Source organism: Halichoerus grypus, chromosome 2, assembly GCF_964656455.1.
Source record: "Halichoerus grypus chromosome 2, mHalGry1.hap1.1, whole genome shotgun sequence".
NCBI lineage: Eukaryota > Metazoa > Chordata > Mammalia > Carnivora > Phocidae > Halichoerus > Halichoerus grypus.
This window is the reverse complement of record NC_135713.1, coordinates 79,273,973-79,291,968: the sequence shown is the minus strand read 5'-3', so window position 1 is coordinate 79,291,968 and position 17,996 is coordinate 79,273,973. Positions and strand designations below refer to the sequence as shown.

Here is a 17,996-nt window from a genome sequence, read left to right as displayed (position 1 = left end):
CCACCCAGGCACCCCACATGCTAAATGTTTTTACCACAATTAAAAAAAGGAAAAGAAAATTCCAGTATAAGGGTTATTATTTTATTTGGAACAAAACCTGTCAAAGATGATTTGGTTAGCATTTCTAATTATAAGAACAGCCCAATCCTTAGAGTGCTCTGTGAACTGGTCTTTCATCTTTAGTTATTGGATCCTTTTGTGTCTATTCTGAGACAAATGAGTGGCCTGTAGGCATTTACCTGCTGTTAATCCCATGTATTTCAACTTAATTCTTGCTTTCTCTCAGATAATATTCTGAATGGAGATATTGTGTAGGTATTCGTTAATTAATACAATTTATTTTTAAGAGCTAATATCTTTTCTCCTTTAACATGTGTGAGTGTAGACAATGAAAAAATACCTGTTGGCTGCATACCACTGATCCTGGGTTTGGATCATGGGTGAAATGTCTGAAGGAAGAGCAGTGATGATCAGCACTCAGTGCACCTTAAAGTCCCCTGGAAGGCTTTTAAAATGATGTCTGGGCTCCAGCCCCAGAAATCCTAATTTAATTGGTCTGGGACTGATACCTCCTTGATGGTATTTTATGAAAGATCTACAGGTAAATGTAATGCACAGCTATAGTTGGGAATCACTGGCAAAAATTCTTTTGATCTGGGTTCTGTTGGTTTCTCAGTGGTTCTTTTACTTATGACATTTTAATGTAGACCGTAATGTCTGTGTGTGTATGGGAAATTTTCTGGAGAGACAATGCAAAGAATTTATCAGATAGTGAAAAGAGTATGTGCCTTTAAAGTTAGAAATCTTTAGTGCCAAAAAATGAAAACAACAAACCCGGATGTTTCTTGACTGCAAACCTTTGGGAATTTGAGAAGGGAGGGGAGCCGACAGTGAAGTCAGGAAAAGAGCATCAAGGGTAGGAAGAAACAGTGGTGTTGCTGGAGCTGGCTGGCGCCAGCTTGTGAGAGCCTGTTGGGTTTCTCTCTTCCCAGCTCTGTGCTCTGTGATGTCGTGTCCTGTCGGTGGCTTGAAGGTGGCCATGGTGCGAGTATTTGCACCACAGAGGGAGCAAATGGCCCAGATCAGGGCTCTCCCTCCCCTGCCCCCTCTCCTCAGGATACACTGTAGCAATGATGAAGGTTAGGTGAGGGGAAGTTTAAAGATACTCTAGAGCGCCCAGTGCTACAGGGCTCAGCTGTAATGACGCCTGAGAGCCGCTGGGCTATCACTTGACTCTCCAGAGTAGCTTTGGATCTGGTTGGCTCAGCCTGGCTGAAATTGCCTGATCTCATTGGTTCAGTCATGTTTATTATGTGCTCTCCCCATCCCTGATGTCCATGAAGGCATCTGGCAAAGTTCTGGATACAGAAAGGGGAATATCAGAAGAAAAAGATAGATCGAAAAGGATTTTGAGTTATGCAGAGGTGAGAGGCCTTGCTTCATGTCACACCAGTAATTAATGGCAGAGGTAGAACCGGAGCCTAGGTCTCCCAATTATGCCCACCCACACTACACCTTGGTTAATTATATTTTTAGGCTTTAGGACTTTCTGTAAGCCATGGGATAGATAGGGGTCATCTCTTCAAATATCATCATCAGAATTGTACTTTTGGAAACGTATCAGCACTGAGGTATTGGGATTGATTCAATGAGGAGAGGGCCACTGAGGAGCAGGTAGGCCCTATGGGAGGCTGTGGTAAGCCAAGCGAGAGAAGTGCTTGGAGAAGGGAGAACTTCTGCTGACCATCAAACAGTTTTGTAAGACACACAGGAAAGGTGGGGCGCCTGGGTGGCCCAGTTGTTAAGCATCTGCCTTCAGCTCAGGTCATGATCCCAGGTCCTGGGATCAAGCCCCACATCGGGCTCCTTGCTCCGTGGGAGGCCTGCTTCTCCCTCTCCCACTCTCCCTGCTTGTGTTTCCTGTCTCGCTGTGTCTCTCTCTCTGTCAAATAAGTTAAATCTTAAAAAAAAAAAAAAAAAAAAAAAAAAAGACCCAGAGGAAAGGGGCTGTCAGTGTAGACAGACGTGAAATGAGCCTGGGAAGAGATAGCTTGGAAGTTGGGTGGGGTGAGGACCAGGGGAGGGAGGGACCAGGTGCAGTGATCTCGCTCCAGTGCAGCGGTCAGATAGCTCCTCAGGACAGTATCTACGTCCCTTCTTCGGGTTGGGTCTGTAGAGATGGCTGTTGAACATCCTTCTCTGACCCTGACCATGCATGAGACTTTCTGAATGCATTCTGTTCCTACTGCTCATTCTTCTACCTGATGTAGTCACTGCCCTCCAGGATTAGTATGATTTAAGGTAATTTGGAAAAAAAAACACATCTGCCTTCTTAACCCAGGCAAGTAAATAATTGAGTGTAGGAAGGACTACTTGTGATGGCAACTAATATTCTGGCTGTTGCTGTCATTTTTAGGTGACCATCTATTATAAAGAGGTGACAGCTGTCTAGGAAGGCAGACTTCAGTTTTTGAGAAACACATTAGGGGAAGGCAAACTGATTTTTTAAAAATGTGAGAACTGTTTAAATGATTTAGTGTAATTACGAGGATATATATTTGGTAAAGAAAAAAGAAAATACTAAAAGAAGGAGCAGTGCTATCTAATGAGAGATTTACTTTTGTACTTCCTGTTTTAACATAAAAATCTAATATATATTAATTTGTTTACAGGTGCTTTTCAGTGGGAAGAATTGGAAGAAGACATCAGGAAGAAAGTGAAAGATTCTGGGGATGTTTCAAGTGTAATTGAGAAAGTTAAATGCATTTTAAAAACACCAGGAAAGGTAAATTACTTTATTGAAAATCAGTTTACCTTGATATTCTCTGAATTTTAACATATATACGATGATAAATGAATAATATTGAGTCATGGGAAGAGTCAACAGTGTAGAAATATGTTTTTCTTGAGTCTGTTTTTGCCATTTGAATATTTTAAACACAAACATGTACTTCTTACTATCTCAGGTTTTAATTCATGTAAGAATTAAAATATGTGTGAGTCATGTCTTTAAAATGTTGATTTGTGAATTCCATCCTCTGAAACATTCCCCTAGAGCTCCAGGAATATGCAGTCTATGTCAAGAATGAAGGGCTGTTGAATCTATCCAGTTCCAGTTAAGCTTGTTAAAGGGGATGCTTTCTCACTTCTCCGAATTTAAGTCCAAGTAGTTTTCAGGAGCAAGGCAGTTTCTCTGTGTGCCTTTTTCAAGAGTTCTGAGAAATCTGTTTGATCAGCTAGACAGTTAAGGATTTGTTTCTCATCTTGTATAGGTTTAAAATTATAAACCAGGTCATGGGGCGCCTGGGTGGCTCAGTCGTTAAGCGTCTGCCTTCGGCTCAGGTCATGGTCCTGGGGTCCTGGGATCGAGCCCCGCATCGGGCTCCCTGCTCAGCGGAGAGCCTGCTTCTCCCTCTCCCACTCCCCCTGCTTGTGTTCCCTCTCTCGCTGTCTCTCTCTCTGTTAAATAAATAAATAAAATCTTTAAAAAAAAAAATAAATAAAATAAAATTATAAACCAGGTCAAAGGTTATAAAATACAGACTTTGTATACAGTCCTAAATGTGTGCATGTTCAAACTCCAGTCCCTTAGACTGTCCAGTCTGTAAGGGCTTTAAAAATAAATTTGTTCATTTTAGAGACAACTACATTATACACTTGAGCCAGTGTATTCTTATTTCAGATTATGTGCCAAACAAATTGGCTACAGTAGATAAAAAGGTAAGCTATGTGCAGTGCTCAGCAGAATATAGACTTATGTTAAATGTAAGAGAAATGATCATTCCTTGAGTTTTTTTTAATACAGATGACTTTGTCAATTCTACAACCTAAGTTAATGACATTTTAAGTTAATATTTTAAAACTGTACTAGCTTTTAATGAAGATTCCTGACTTATTTGAGAAAAAAAAACAAAACTGTGAACAAAGTAACATGGAATTAAGGGCAAGCCTTTTCTTATTTCTGTCACACACAGAAGCAGGTATGCAGAAGCTGTACGGTTTTCCAGGGGATGGGAGAGCGCTAGCTCTCCTGCAATCTAATTCAACTAAGTAATGCTTTCGTAGAATTGTGCACATAAACCTGCATTCTGTTTTCCGAAAGCTCTCTCTATTACTTGTTTATAGACTGGTGGAAGTGTGCACCATGTATATCAGTGCTCTGTCCAAACTACTATCTTCCTATCTTTTTTACCTTCAAATTCAAGCCATGGGTGACGAAGGGATCTGTTGATACAGATTCATGATTGAGTGATATATCTATTCATACATGATATACATCTACGTAGTATTCATGACATACAAATTCATAACCTTTATATGAATGGTGAAGACAGAAGTGTTGCCTCGTGTTCTAAACCTGAGCCTTTCCTTGAGTGTGATTTTAAACAGTCATTCCTTTGAGTACTGAGAAAAAAATGAATTCTTGTTGGGAAAGAGGCTGGAGGCTATATAATTCCGTGATATTGAACTAAATTCCCTCCTTTGTACAGGAGGAGAGATGAGTTCTGTGCTTTCTTCCTGTGCTTTCCTGGGGCAAAGGTCTCTCTCATTCACTGAGTACAACACAGAGCTATAACCCTGAGTTAGAAATCAGGAAATGTACATTCAAATTGTGAGTTGGCATGAATTATTTCTGGCTTTGAGCAAGTCTTCTCAGGACTTTCTGTAAGAAGAGGAATAGATGATGATTTCTAAAGCCCTTGCTGATTCTCAAATTCTGTGCTGCTTTTTGACTTGCTCTGCTTTGTGTGTGGCATTCACCTGAATCCTCTCCACCAGTTCCTTTGCTGTGTATTAAGGTAGGTTGTGTACAGGATCTGAGAACATGCTTTATAGGAGCAGGATTTGTATGATCCTGTTTTGTTTCTCTGCCTTGCTCATGGAAATCATTCTGGAGTGTGTTTTCTTCCTCCTTTTGAGGAAGGATAATATTTTGTTTTCCTCTTACCAAAGATTTTAATTTCCCACCATAGTGGATTAATCCAGAGTGGAGAGTAGGTGCCATTTATTCTTACTGCTGCAGTTGTATGCTTGATTATTTCTTAGGGATGAAGCTTTCCATATTCCCTGGAGAACCAAGCAGAGGCCTGAGTTCTGACCCAGGCAGAGGTCCTGAGATTCAGCTAGGGAAACGGTGGGAGGGGGAGGGAAGAGGGGCTGGCTCTTGAATTCTGAGGTTGGAACAAAGGAATGTCTGAAGATGACAGGAAGGATAAACAAAGCACCAAAGCCTAAGTGGGGTGTAGTGGGGGGCTGGAGACTGCTGCGTCAGACAGCGGCACTATTACGGGAGGCCACCACCCAGAGTGAGCAGGTGTGCGAGCACAGATAGGTGTAGTCATGGAATTGGTGCTCTGGAGCTCCGGAGCGGAGATCCAGGCAAGCTTTGATAGATTCCAGGAATCCCAGCTGTGGGTAGGATTATAAGACTGTCATTAAGACAGAGATGAATCAGTTCATTACTTTCAGGTATTTTAATGTTGATCTAGTAAGTAGTAGGACATGACATGATGGGAGAAAATATGTGTTTTTTAAAATGACAAATTAAATTTTTGTGTGTGTACCTTTTTAGTTAGGGAACAAGCAAACAGGTTTTTTATGTGAACATATTTTACCAGGCATTCATATGAGGTTGAGCATTGTCTGTTTCCCAGCTAAAGGGGATGTGGGTGGATTCAGGACCCCACGTTTCTCAGCCAGAGAGCTGTGTTTTCCCTTAGCCAGTTCGCTCACTGCTGAGAATGTTACACAGAGCCGTGCTGCTCCCTCTTCTGGAGTGCATGTCATTCTTGAGGGCAAGTTCCCATGGCAGCTAGGAGCACAGGTGCCATGGAGGAGGGAATCGTCATTTCTTCAGACATTTAGTACCGTTTTCCAAAGTCTCTAACCAACTTATATATTTATTAACAGAGCATGTTGTACAACATTTCCACTTGTATTTTTGTTTTCCCTTATAGATTAATTGTCTAAGGAATTGCAAAACTTATCAAGCCAGAAAACCTCTGTGGTTTTATAACACTTCCCTCAAGTTTTTCCTTAATAAACCAATGCTTGCTGATGTTGTCTTCGAAATACAAGGTAGGGTTCAATTTTTACAAAGTTCAGTACTCGTTTTTATTTCTTATTTTCTTACCTAACTTTCTATTTCAGCTTTGAATATTTTGGGTGAAGAAATGACTATTCTCAATGCAGGATATAGATTAATACTGGCTGAATTTCAGCAAAATCTAGGGAAATGAAGTATTTTGTTAAAACAAGGAAAGAAATTTATGTTTTCCTAGTTTTTTTTCCCCCTTACCATAGGCTTCATTAGTTTTTAGGAACCAGTGTGGAATGGAATGATCTGTAATATCACCTCATTGTATATTTTTGTCCCTGTATTTCTTTGAGATACTAGTTGTTGAATCATCTGAAACCAGCCCCCTTCACATTATATTACCTGAAATTTATCCAGTTCTCTTCCTTTCTATTTGAGCAAAGGAACTAAGCAGGCGTTGAGGGTCATGCCTGGCTCACATTAGGCCTGGGTAGGTATTGCTACGTTTATTCCTCACAGCACTCTGAGAATTATCACCAGAGCAACTGAGAGTTGCTTTTTATCTCTGTAGGAAAGTAATGCTACCTAATTTTAATAATGATAAGCTGTTTTAATGCCCATTATTGATTATTCGCTTGGGTAATTTTGCCACTTCAGTAGATTAAAAGCATAATCTTGCAAGTGAATTGTCAGGTACCTTCAATTATGCAAGAAGGTTAGGAGTTGTTTCCACATGTATAAAAAAGAACTTCAAGTAGACTATTACTAGAAGAAAAAATTATCATTTTATGATAGAAATGTATGGCAGCTAACAGTCATTTGCTTTTTAAAATTTTTCCTCAGAAAGAGTCACTTTAACTTTGGCCACTTGCCAAGACAAACAGTTTATTGGAAACTTCCCAAGTGCCCTCTGATAAGCTCCAGTCAGCACTGTTTGAAATGTGCGCATGAGACACTGAGAATGGGACAATAAGAGTGACTTCGAAATACATAAAAAATGATTTGGGGGGGAAAAAAGCTAACAAGAGACTGTATTTGCTTATAATTTGCATAGGAGGCCTTCCCCCCAAACATCATGTTAGTGTAACCTACTGAAAAGTTTTTCAAAAGGCGTACGAAACACATGAAAATATATGTTAAGAGAAAAGAAATAAAGAGTGATGTGGAGAATTATTTCTCCTTAGAATCTCTTGCTTTTGTCTCACAATTCCACCTGCCAACTCTTTTGCAGGCACCTGCCCGTGCCCCGCGCTGTGCAGAGGCTGGGTGTGGGCGGGCTAGTTGTGGACCTTTGCTGAGGCTCAGCTGCTCTGCTGCTCTTTGTAGCCTCCTCAGCTCAAAAACCAAGGCCTCCTGAGGTCGGGAGCTGAGACAAGCAGGCATGGGTGGAAGCGGGCTCTAGCAACAGCTTCTCTGCCATGTGTGGGAGGAGAGGCAAGCCTAGCTTCTGGAGTTTGGGGAGGGAGCTCTAGTGTGCAGAAGGGAGCAGTGTTGTCTCCTCTGGAGGCAGGCTCGTCTGCAACCCTAGTTTATTTAGCCTCAGCTTTGCATTCCAACCAGCACGTATCCCTAGGACAGTCACTTAATGTGTCTTGCTTTATGAAGTCTTCTCATTTCCAGAGTGAAGAAGGTGAACCAGATAGCTTCTAAAAGGTCATTTTTCGTGTTAAGCTTGTTGAGGAGGTAGTGACCAGGACTGGAAAGACCTGGTTGGGATCTTGTGTGGGTGCATATTTACCGTACTGGTGTGGTGGTGCTTTACCTTTCTGATCCTTTGTTTCCTTGCCTGTCACATGGGGATACTGATTTCTACCTGGTAGAGTGGTCATGAGGATCGGGGCGGTGCATGTAAGGGTATATATAAAGGCTTGATGGTACATATTCTAAATCTCTCTTGAATTAGGCAAGTTTCCTGTTTTCAGAGTAAAACAAAAAAAATTCTAAAAATTTCATTTTTGAAACTTGGAGAGTAATGCGAAGAAGGTATGACAAATGTAGGATTTTTTTTAGTGTATAATAAAAACAAAGATCTTTGATAATTTATGTTAAGGTTATTAGAAAACTTGGGCTTTCAAATTTTATTTCACTCTTAAGCATTTTCCTTTAAAAAAAAGTTCTAAAACTGTAACAGCAGTTGAATTCTACAAAGGAAAGATACTTTAGGCCTTGACATTTTCAAAGAACATGTTTATCTTTTCACTAGAAAATTGATGCTTCCCCCCCCCTTTCATTCTTCAGCTTTATCTTATTGCTGGTTGGTATAAGAACACTGGATTGTTGGGGCGCCTGGGTGGCTCAGTCGGTCTGCCTTCCCCTCAGGTCCTGATCCCAGGATCCTGGGATCGAGCCCCGCATCGGGCTCCCTGCTCAGTGGGGAGCCTGCTTCTCCCTCTGCCTGCCGCTTCCCCTGCTTGTGCTCTCTCTATCTCTCTGTCAAATAAATAAATAAAATCTTTAAAAAAACAAACACTGGATTGTGTTCATTTGGCATATTTGATACAGTGTTTATCTATTTATATAGTTTATATACTATGTTGAAAAATGTGACTGTACTGAGGTGTATTGCATTATGGTTTCACAATCGAACAGTTCACAATACCAAACAGTAGTTGGAAAAAGGTGAGAAACAGAAGTGATGATTTTCCGAACTGGCGGTATAATGGTTTTCCAAATCAAATTCAAAGCTTGAAACGGGTTTGACAGTACTTTCAGGTACTGGGTGTTTTCTTTGCTGGTCTTATAACTCTGTTGTAACTACATTATCAATGGAAAATTTCTGTTAAAATTCTAAGGTTACTATGAGAGACGATGGACTCTGAAAAACAAACTGAGGGTTCTAGAGGGGAGGGGGTGGGAGGATGGGTTAGCCTGGTGATGGGTATTAAAGAGGGTATGTTCTGCATGGAGCATTGGGTGTTATGCACAAACAATGAATCATGGAACACTACATCTAAAACGAATGATGTAATGTATGGTGATTAACATAACAATTAAAAAATTTTTAAAAATGTAAAAAAGAATTCTAAGGTTACTTATCAAATTCCTTCCCCATCTCCTGTCCATTTAGTATTTGGGGTCAATCAACCCAAATGAGAGGCTGTCTAGTTTGTTTAAGCCATGCTTCTGCTTTTCCTTTTCTTTTTTTCAATAGTCCTACTTCAGATTTTAAAACCTTAGAATTACAAGCCCAACTGCATTACCTGTTTGGATTCTTTGTGAATTGATGTGTACAAAGGTAACGAGCATGTTTAATCATGGAAACTGGCTGTCCCCCTCAGTGGACATCGTTCCAGTGAGAGCCGGCGGCCCACCGGCAAAGGGGCAGGGAGGGGATGATGCCTGCTAGCAGGTGTGTGATGACTCACAGTATGTAGCCTCCCCTCCCTGCTCCTCTGGGAGATGCATTTGTGCAAATCATAGCTCTAAGCGTTGAGCTCAGAGCTGGCAATGTTGGGCGTTGTTTGTGAATCCTAAGGGATTCGTGGCTTTGGAGGAAGTCACTGGGCTTAGGTGGAACTCTTCTTTTCTGAATCAGAAGATGTTTTGCTTGGATTTAAAGAAGCTGAAGAATCCAATCATTGTAAATATTTAAAAAAATTTTTTTAAAGACTTATTGATTTATTTGGGAGAGAGGGAGAGGGGGACAGAGGGAGAGAGAGTCTTTTAAGCAGACTCCATGCTGAGCGCAGAACCTGATGGAGGGCTCGATCTCAAGACACAGATCACGACCTGAGCTGAAACCGAGAGTTGGATGCTTAACTGACTGTGCCACCCAGGTGCCCCTCATCGTAAAATATCTTAGAATATTTGACATAGCATAGAATATGTGCTCCTGAGAGGTCTGAGATTTTAGGGATGTATAGGTGAAGACTCTTGAGCAGAGCAGAGTGGTTTGGCTCATAGAGTTACTTTTTGGAAGGCTTCATCATTCACATTGGCTGTGTTGTCTTCCACCAAACTAAAAGCTTGACTGCTCCCAAGCAGGGTAGTTTCGTCTTTTTCATCTTTGTATCTTTGATATGTAACATAGCGATTAGCACATGGTGGGTGCTCAGTAACGATGCGTCAAACTGATGTAGACTGAACTGAAGGCTAGCTGTGGATTCGTGGTTTCCTAAGGTGCTGGGAGTGTTGAGAACTGCTTCCCCACCCATGTGCCATCTGGTGCTGCCTTGGTGGGACGGCCCAGTAGCTGGGGAGCTTAGCGGGCTTTCGCTAGAGAGTCAGTTTAGTTTAATGGGCTTCAGAGAAGGGTACGGGCTGAGGGACCTTTAAAATTTAAAGTAGCTCTGGCTCTTCCGGAAGCAGCACTGTTCCCTGAGGAGGTAGTACACTGGAGAGACATCCAGAGACTAGGTTGTCCCCTCCCAAATTTTCCATAACTTCTGAAATGCTCCCCTTGGCTCCACACAGGAGTCCCTTGCCATACTTGTGGTAACATATGGATTGCTTAGGCCAAGGGATAGTTCACTTTCTACAGTTTCCTCTTGTAAGGGGGAGCGTGGCCAGGACCTGTTCTTTGAGTGTGTCCAAGGATAATGGCAGTGTTTTTTTGGGAGGCACATGGGTAAGAATGGGTGATGGTATTTCAAGCCAATTGCAGAGGATGCATGTTTCATTATAAAAACAGGAAGCAAAATATTTCATTTCAGTGTTTCTACAGAAAATATAAACTGAGTAACAGATAATTGCCTGTCTTATAAATTGTCAGTTTCAAAATCAACTTTTGAACTCTGTTTTTCAGTTAAAAACTAAGAAGTTTCTGATTAATGCTGGTTATCTCCCCAAACTTTGCTTTCTGACATCAGCTTAGCTGTGCCTAACACAATACCACTCTAACTGACAGGGAGATTGCTAGAATAACAACTCTGCAAGTTTATGTAACTTAGCTTTTTGCTTTTAAACCTTGCAGGTACAACGGTGCCAGCCCACAGGGCCATCCTGGTGGCCCGTTGTGAAGTGATGGCAGCCATGTTTAATGGGAATTACATGGAAGCAAAGAGTGTTCTGATTCCAGTTTATGGTGTTTCCAAAGAGACTTTCTTGTCATTCTTAGAATACCTATACACAGACTCCTGTTGCCCAGGTGAGCAGTCTAAATATTAGATAATATCTTACAACTTTTATTTCCTTGTCACTCATTTTGATAAAGTGCTTTCTATGAAATTTGTTTTTCCTTAAGATTGATCAGAGTTGATATCATGGAATGTACTAGTCAGGTGAGGTGGTATTGGGACAACCATGAATTTTCAGTCAGTTCTCACATCCCAGGCAGCCCCAACAGTGTGGTGATTATGTGGACACCTAGAAATGGAGGTGTTTTGTGGTACCCAGTGACTAATTCTACAGATTGGAACATCCCTTCTATAAAGAGAAGAGGTTAGGGCAGCTGCTTTTATGGCTCTAACTTGTGATTGAGGCACTTTTAAGGACTTTGAATATTCTGAGACCCCTTGGTCATCTCTGTGGCTCAGAGAATGTGAGGGTTTTTTTTAAAGCCTTCTTCTGAATACCCCTAAAGTCATACTCTCCTTAAACTAACTTCTCCAAAAACCTTTCCTGAGATGTTTAGGATACCCAGCAGACTGGAGGATTTATATCCCTATTTACTGACTTAGGACTGTCTTTGACTAAAAACTAATCATCTTTGGCAGCTATAGGTTGGAACAGACCTTGCAGGTTTTTTTTCTAGCTGGGGGTCTCCTTGGAGAAATTGCAAAATCCTTTCTACAGTCCTAGAGCTTTGGGATGCCGGCACGGAAGCCCCCTTAATTCATCTTCTTCCTCTGGCCACTAGATGGCTCCCACCACAAACACAACTACCACAAACACAGCTAGAATAAATCCCTGGCGGTTTACTTACTTAGTCAAGGAGGCCGAGACCTTGATTACAGGACCTGGCCAGGTATTCTAGCAAATATAAAAAGAAAACACACATTTCAGACCATCGCTCTCTTCAGATTTATTGCTTTCACTTTTAGATTAAGAACTTTTTCAACCTTTGTTATTAAAATCTCTTAAGTTTTAAACAAGTCATGAGCCCTCTAGTGAAAGGTTTTAGAAGTTCAAAAAAAGAAAATTCCTTTTTTAACTGAATTAATTCTGGTCTTGCAGCCAGCTGTAGAGTATTTTGAAGCCAGTTACAGTTGCTACTGTCAATGTTAAAGACGGGCTTATTATATTTCCTTAATAAAAAGGAAAGCATAGATTCTCATCAGAATGTGTGTTATTGTTTATTTTATTATTTTAATATTGGCAAATTTGTATGTTAAATAAAAATTTTGACCCAGATTTAGAATAATAAGAAAATTGAGTTTCTCAGTCATCCTCCCACTAATAAATTGAAGCTTCAAATTTTAGGTCTTCTCTTGCTAATTAGAAAAAATGCTCAGAGAAGCACTTAATAACTATAGGACAAAGCACTTTAAAACTTGGTAAAAGGTGTGGGGAGAAAATGAGTCAAAATTAATAATCAGAAAGTAGATCAGTACTAGAATGTTTGTATTGGGAAATCGCAGAAAGAAAGATGATCTATTCATTGTGTTAAGTATGGATCATACACAGTGTTCTTGGTTCCTAGCTACAAAACAATGCAAGAAATTTAAGGAGAACTTAGAAAGAGAATAACCTGAAAAATCACATCTAGGGAAGTTTAAAAAAAAACACACACACACACACACAAACAACCTGAGTGATTGCCAGGGGTTAAGGGAAGGTGGAAATGGGGAGTTATTGCTTAATGGGTATAGAGTTTCAGTTTGGGAAGAAGAAAAAAGTTCTGGAAATGGATGATGGTGATGGTTGCACCACAATGTGAATGTACCTTAATGCCACCGAACCGTACACTTTAAAGTAGTTAGTGATAAATTTTATGTTATGCTTGTTTTGCCACAATAAAAACAACAAACAAACCTGGGGACTAAAGAGAAGAAAAATTACAAGGATTTAGTTTAGCTAGCCTAAAGAATTACATAACAGCCTTAGAACTGATTATTTAAGGGCAATTGTAGAATTGCCTTCTCTGAAGAACTAAAAAAAACAACAATGAAAATATTCACTTAGAGTGTGACGGCTTAAATTAATTCTTTTTAAAATGGCATAATAGGGGTGCCTATTTATAGGGGCTCCGTCGGTGGAGCGTGCAACTCTTGATCTCAGGGTGGTGAGTTCGTGCTGCGTGTTGGGTGTAGAAATTTCTTAAAAATAAAACCTTTAAAAATAAGTAAATAAATAAAATGGCATACTAGTGTAGAGTGCAGACTCACTCCTTCTAGGCTTTTTCTCTGCATTCTCTTGTACACTGGGTGATATAGTCAGCCTTGTTTTATTGTTGTTGGTTTGCTTTTTGTTGTTGTTTTGTTTTAGATCATAAAAGAAACGGCTTTATTGTCCATTTTCTCTTATTTCCCTTCCTGCCTCAGCGGGCATTTTCCAGGCTATGTGTCTTCTGATCTGTGCTGAGATGTATCAGGTGTCCAGACTGCAGCACATCTGTGAGCTATTCATCATCACGCAGCTGCAGAGCATGCCGAGCAGGGAGTTGGCATCTATGAACCTGGATATAGTTGACCTGCTCAAAAAAGCCAAGGTACTTGCCCCTGTGTATCTGGTTGTTTGATTAAAAAAAAGAAATTCTTCTAAAAATTATACTACTTTTAAAAAATTTCTCTTTGTTGAGAGATACATTAGTGTTTGTCTCAGTTTGGAAGTTTGGCCAAATGAGGGTAAAGTGCCCTCACCGCAATTTCTGTGGCTAGATCATTTTGAAGCATCAGATTTTTGAGCAGTTTTTTTCCAGAGAGGTAGAATTTGCGGATAGGAAAGTTTTCACCTGAATGGTGGCCTTTATTGGAGTCATCTGAGTATGGTGCTTTATTATGCCGTGTCGGCATTATAGGAAATAGAACTTAGGTTGAATTTCCCCAAAGCAGTCACATCTTAGGGTTCAAGAAGAATTGGTCCATGCGTGCTGACAGAGATGGTTAGGCTAAACTCATTTATTTGGTCATTCATTCATCCTTTCACGTCATGGACACGTTTTGAAGTTTCCCGGTTGTTTGTAGGAGGTATTGGAACTTCATTAATCCTTTCAGAGTGCCTTTTGTTGATGTCTCATGTATGTCCAGTATAAACATTTGAGTTGAGAATTACTACAGTACACCATACTTTCTGGCTTCTTAAGCTTAGGGCCTTTTTGTTTTTTAAGAATTGCATTGCTACACATTGTAGGGAACAGAGTTTACACGGTTAAGCTAATTATGAATAACTGCAGTCACAGAGACCCTAGAATCTGAATCTCACAAAGGACCGGGCTGATCTATAAACTAGGTTTGCGGTCTTGAAGTCTTCTGGAACCTGCTTGCTGATGTTGTCCCAGTCAAAAATCTGTTATTTCCTCATTCCCCCTAAGAGGAACAGGAAGTTTATCCAGACATGTCATCTTACCCTTGGCTATTCTACTGTTCCATCCTCTGCCCTATGACAGTTTTAAGGCTTGTGGCAGTCATGGAATATAATGGTCTATATTGAACTTGCCGTAAGCTGAAACTTCTAGGTCTTTTTTACAGGAATATATCTGATCCATCATTGGTAACCATCAGGACACTGTAAAATGTTATCTGGCATACAACATTTGGCTATCCCTATCACCTTTGACATCCAAAATTAGAAAAAGAGGACAACTTTGTCTTCAAGTTGCTAAAATGGAGCCACATAATGGGGCAAAGGAAAGACCACTAAAAGCTTGCCTCCATGTTGAGATGAATTCATAAAGCAATAATGTATATTTCTGGGCTTAAGATTCAAGAATTCATTTGAAGCATCTAGGTCTTCTCTTACTGTCTCCTTAACTATTTTGGAGTTCATTTCTTTCATAATCAAGTGTTAAGACCATATATATTAAATTTTAAGGATAAAATTTAATTTAGAAAACTGAGTAACCTTCTGCACAGTGTTGGAGCTCAGAGCTGAAGCCGCTCTCACAAGTGTAGGCAGTGTGCACACGAGGGCTAAGTCCTTTGCTAACACCACAAGGGTCTCTGGCCCAATGAGAGCAGTGTGATAGTAATTCTTGCTACAGGTAAAACCAAACCAAACCAACCCCCCCCAGAACCTGAGTAACCTCGATCTCTCTAATGTATTTACATTGAGCTTGGGATAAATAGCTAACCTCTAGATTTAGTTTAAAATTTCTTTTTCATTCATTCTGGTATTTTTCACAACCTCTGTTCATTTTTGATGTATCATTTTCATACTCTTCTACCAAGTCTGTCATACTTTAAAAAAATGGTCACAATGTGGCGCCTGGGTGGCTCAGTCATTAAGCGTCTGCCTCCAGCTCAGGTCATGATCCCAGAGTCCTGGGATCGAGCCCCGCATCAGGCTCCCTGCTCAGCGGGAAGCCTGCTTCTCTCTCTCTCCCACTCCCCCTGCTTGTGTTCCCTCTCTCGCTGTCTCTCTGTCAAATAAATAAAATCTTTAATAAAAAAAAAAAAATAGTCACAAGCTTTTCTTTCCTTATCTTGTCGTATCCTTTTAGTTCCTGCATCCGAGAATCTCCTGTCCGGTTGCATTGATGTTTTAGGTCGCACGCATGGACGTGTGCACACGTGCATGTCTTTTATGGTTGCGTCGTCAGCGGTTCTTCCTGACCTGTTTTCCCTGACTCTGTGCTTTCTGATTATGTAATTATCCTTGTTTATTTCTCTTTAACTTTAAAAGTTTAAGACACCAGCCCTTTTTGAATTTTACTTTTTGTTTCTGAAGACTTTTCTATTTTCTAGGATTAAGTCTCCATTTACCAGTTTTCCTTTATTCTATTCCTGGTGGTCCCTAATTTGGCAATTACAAATCCAAGATAACAGGATCATTTTCTTCGCCAGTTCTCTTGGAAGTTTCTAGTTTGAGGCTTTAGTTCACCAGCCAGTTCATACTGTTGGTCAAAATTTAGTTAACCTTTCCTTCATTGTTTCTCTGACTTCTGGGAGGTGAAATTGTCTTTTAGCAGAATTAAACTTTGAGTAGCTTTTTGAATGATCAGAATTTCCAAACGCTCTGTTGTCATCTCTGGTAGCTTTGCATTGTTTATCAGGAAAGCATCCTTCATACCTTTGATACAGTTAAGCAGTTTGGTATTCTCTCACTTCTGCTTCCTCCTTCCCCTAACGTTTCTCCTTCAAGTTCATCTGTTTCCATCAAGTTGGACTTCTATCTTGCAAGAGAAGCTTTTTTCCCTTAATCAGATTAAGTTCTTTGAACTCTGGTAGACATCTTCTTGTCTCTGCTCCCTTTTATACCCTAACTAGCCGAACTTTGGTGATTCCTCTGAAGTCCTGTTAACCATATTTAAAGTTTCAAACTCAATATCTTACTTATAAAAACTCAATATCTTACTTATAATCTGTGCATTAATATTTATTTGGCTGCTTCAGGCCACCAGTTTTGTTTCTGATCATCTCCTTGTGAATTTCTGGGTGTTTTCTCCACCATTATTATTCTTCACAGAGCTATTAAATGCTATAACATTTTGTTTGTGGTATTTTTAAAGCCTTTCTTTTTTATTCTGTTGTTTATTTCAGCTTCAACCTGCTTTGTCTCGGGTGCCTGGGTGGCACAGTCAGATAAGCATCCAATTCTTGGTTTCTGCTCAGGTTGTAATCTCGGGGTTGTGGGACTGAGCCCTGAGTCGCATCAGGCTCCATGCTCAGCGGGGAGTCTGCTTAAGGTTCTCTCCCTCTCCCTCTGCCCCTCCTACTCATGTGTGCACATGCGCATGCTCTCTCTCTCTCTCTCTCTCTCTCTCTGAAATAAATAACTTAATCATAAAACAAACAAATAAATAAACCTGCTTTCTCAGGTTAGCACATATTCTTCCAAAAAAGTAGTTCTTACAGTGAACTGCTCTTTATCTTCGCTAAGAGCCTACAGTTATGATATCTTAAATCTTGGTCAAAAATAAAATTCTGCATTTTACCACGTTTTTGTAGCCAGCTATTCATTTCTTTGATCTTCCTTCTCTAAAAAGTCACAGCCCTTAGGCGATGTTTTGAACTTTTGTTTGTAGGTTATCTGCTTTGGGTTAGTCATCTGATAGTGCTGCTGGCTTCTGTTAAAATAGCTACACATTCTTTTTTTTTTTTTTTTTTTTTTTTTTTTTTTTTTTTTAAAGATTTTATTTATTTATTTGACAGAGAGAGACACAGCGAGAGAGGGAACACAAGCAGGGGGAGTGGGAGAAGGAGAAGCAGGCTTCCCGCGGAGCAGAGAGCCCGATGTGGGGCTCGATCCCAGGACGCTGGGATCATGACCTGAGCCGAAGGCAGACGCTTAACGACTGAGCCACCCAGGCGCCCCAAAATAGCTACACATTCTTGTTCTGTCTCTTTGAGATCGCTCACATCTATATGCTGAAAGTTAAGGTGAATGAAAATTGGTAAAATGTGATGTGGGATTTGATGAACCATAAAGTGTCTTACAATTCAAAAATTCTGATTTTGTATGATGAAAATCAAGGAACCTGTGGATTTACATGTGAAAATATTCCCACATTATAACTTTTTAAAAGAGGAATGCTTGAGTTTCTTCCTTAAGATGTGAGATTATAAATCTTTCTTTGATTTAGCATTACTTATTGCTTATATAATATTTTTGAGTTTCCTTAAAAGAGCTATATTTAGCTTAAAGGTGAATAGCCTAAATATCCATCAACAGATGAATGAATAAATAAAATATGGTATATACATGCAGTGGAATATTACTCAGTCCTAAAAAGGAATGGCATTGTAATATATGCTGCAACATGGATGATACTTGAGGACATTATACTAAGTACAATAAACCAGACAGAGAAAGGATACCTATTGTATATGTCAGTGTCTATTCCAGGTACCTGGAATAGTCAAATTCATAGAGAGAAACAGAATAGTGGTTACCAGGGACTAGGGGGAGGGGCAAAAGGGGA

General features: G+C 40.1%; 1 protein-coding gene and 1 pseudogene across 2 annotated transcripts in view; both read left to right on the top strand.

Annotated features, from left to right (window-relative positions):
- The window catches only part of RHOBTB3 (Rho related BTB domain containing 3), a 55,380-nt gene that overhangs the window by 28,161 nt on the left and 9,223 nt on the right, over positions 1–17,996 (top strand). For both annotated transcript variants that reach the window (XM_078067042.1, XM_036084458.2), the window contains exons 7-10: positions 2,673–2,785; positions 5,958–6,078; positions 10,950–11,123; positions 13,459–13,625. In XM_078067042.1, coding sequence (XP_077923168.1) covers positions 2,673–2,785; positions 5,958–6,078; positions 10,950–11,123; positions 13,459–13,625 — 575 coding nt within the window. The remainder of the gene's footprint in view (positions 1–2,672; positions 2,786–5,957; positions 6,079–10,949; positions 11,124–13,458; positions 13,626–17,996) is intronic.
- On the top strand, positions 14,980–15,118 carry LOC118530806 (small nucleolar RNA SNORA62/SNORA6 family; annotated as a pseudogene).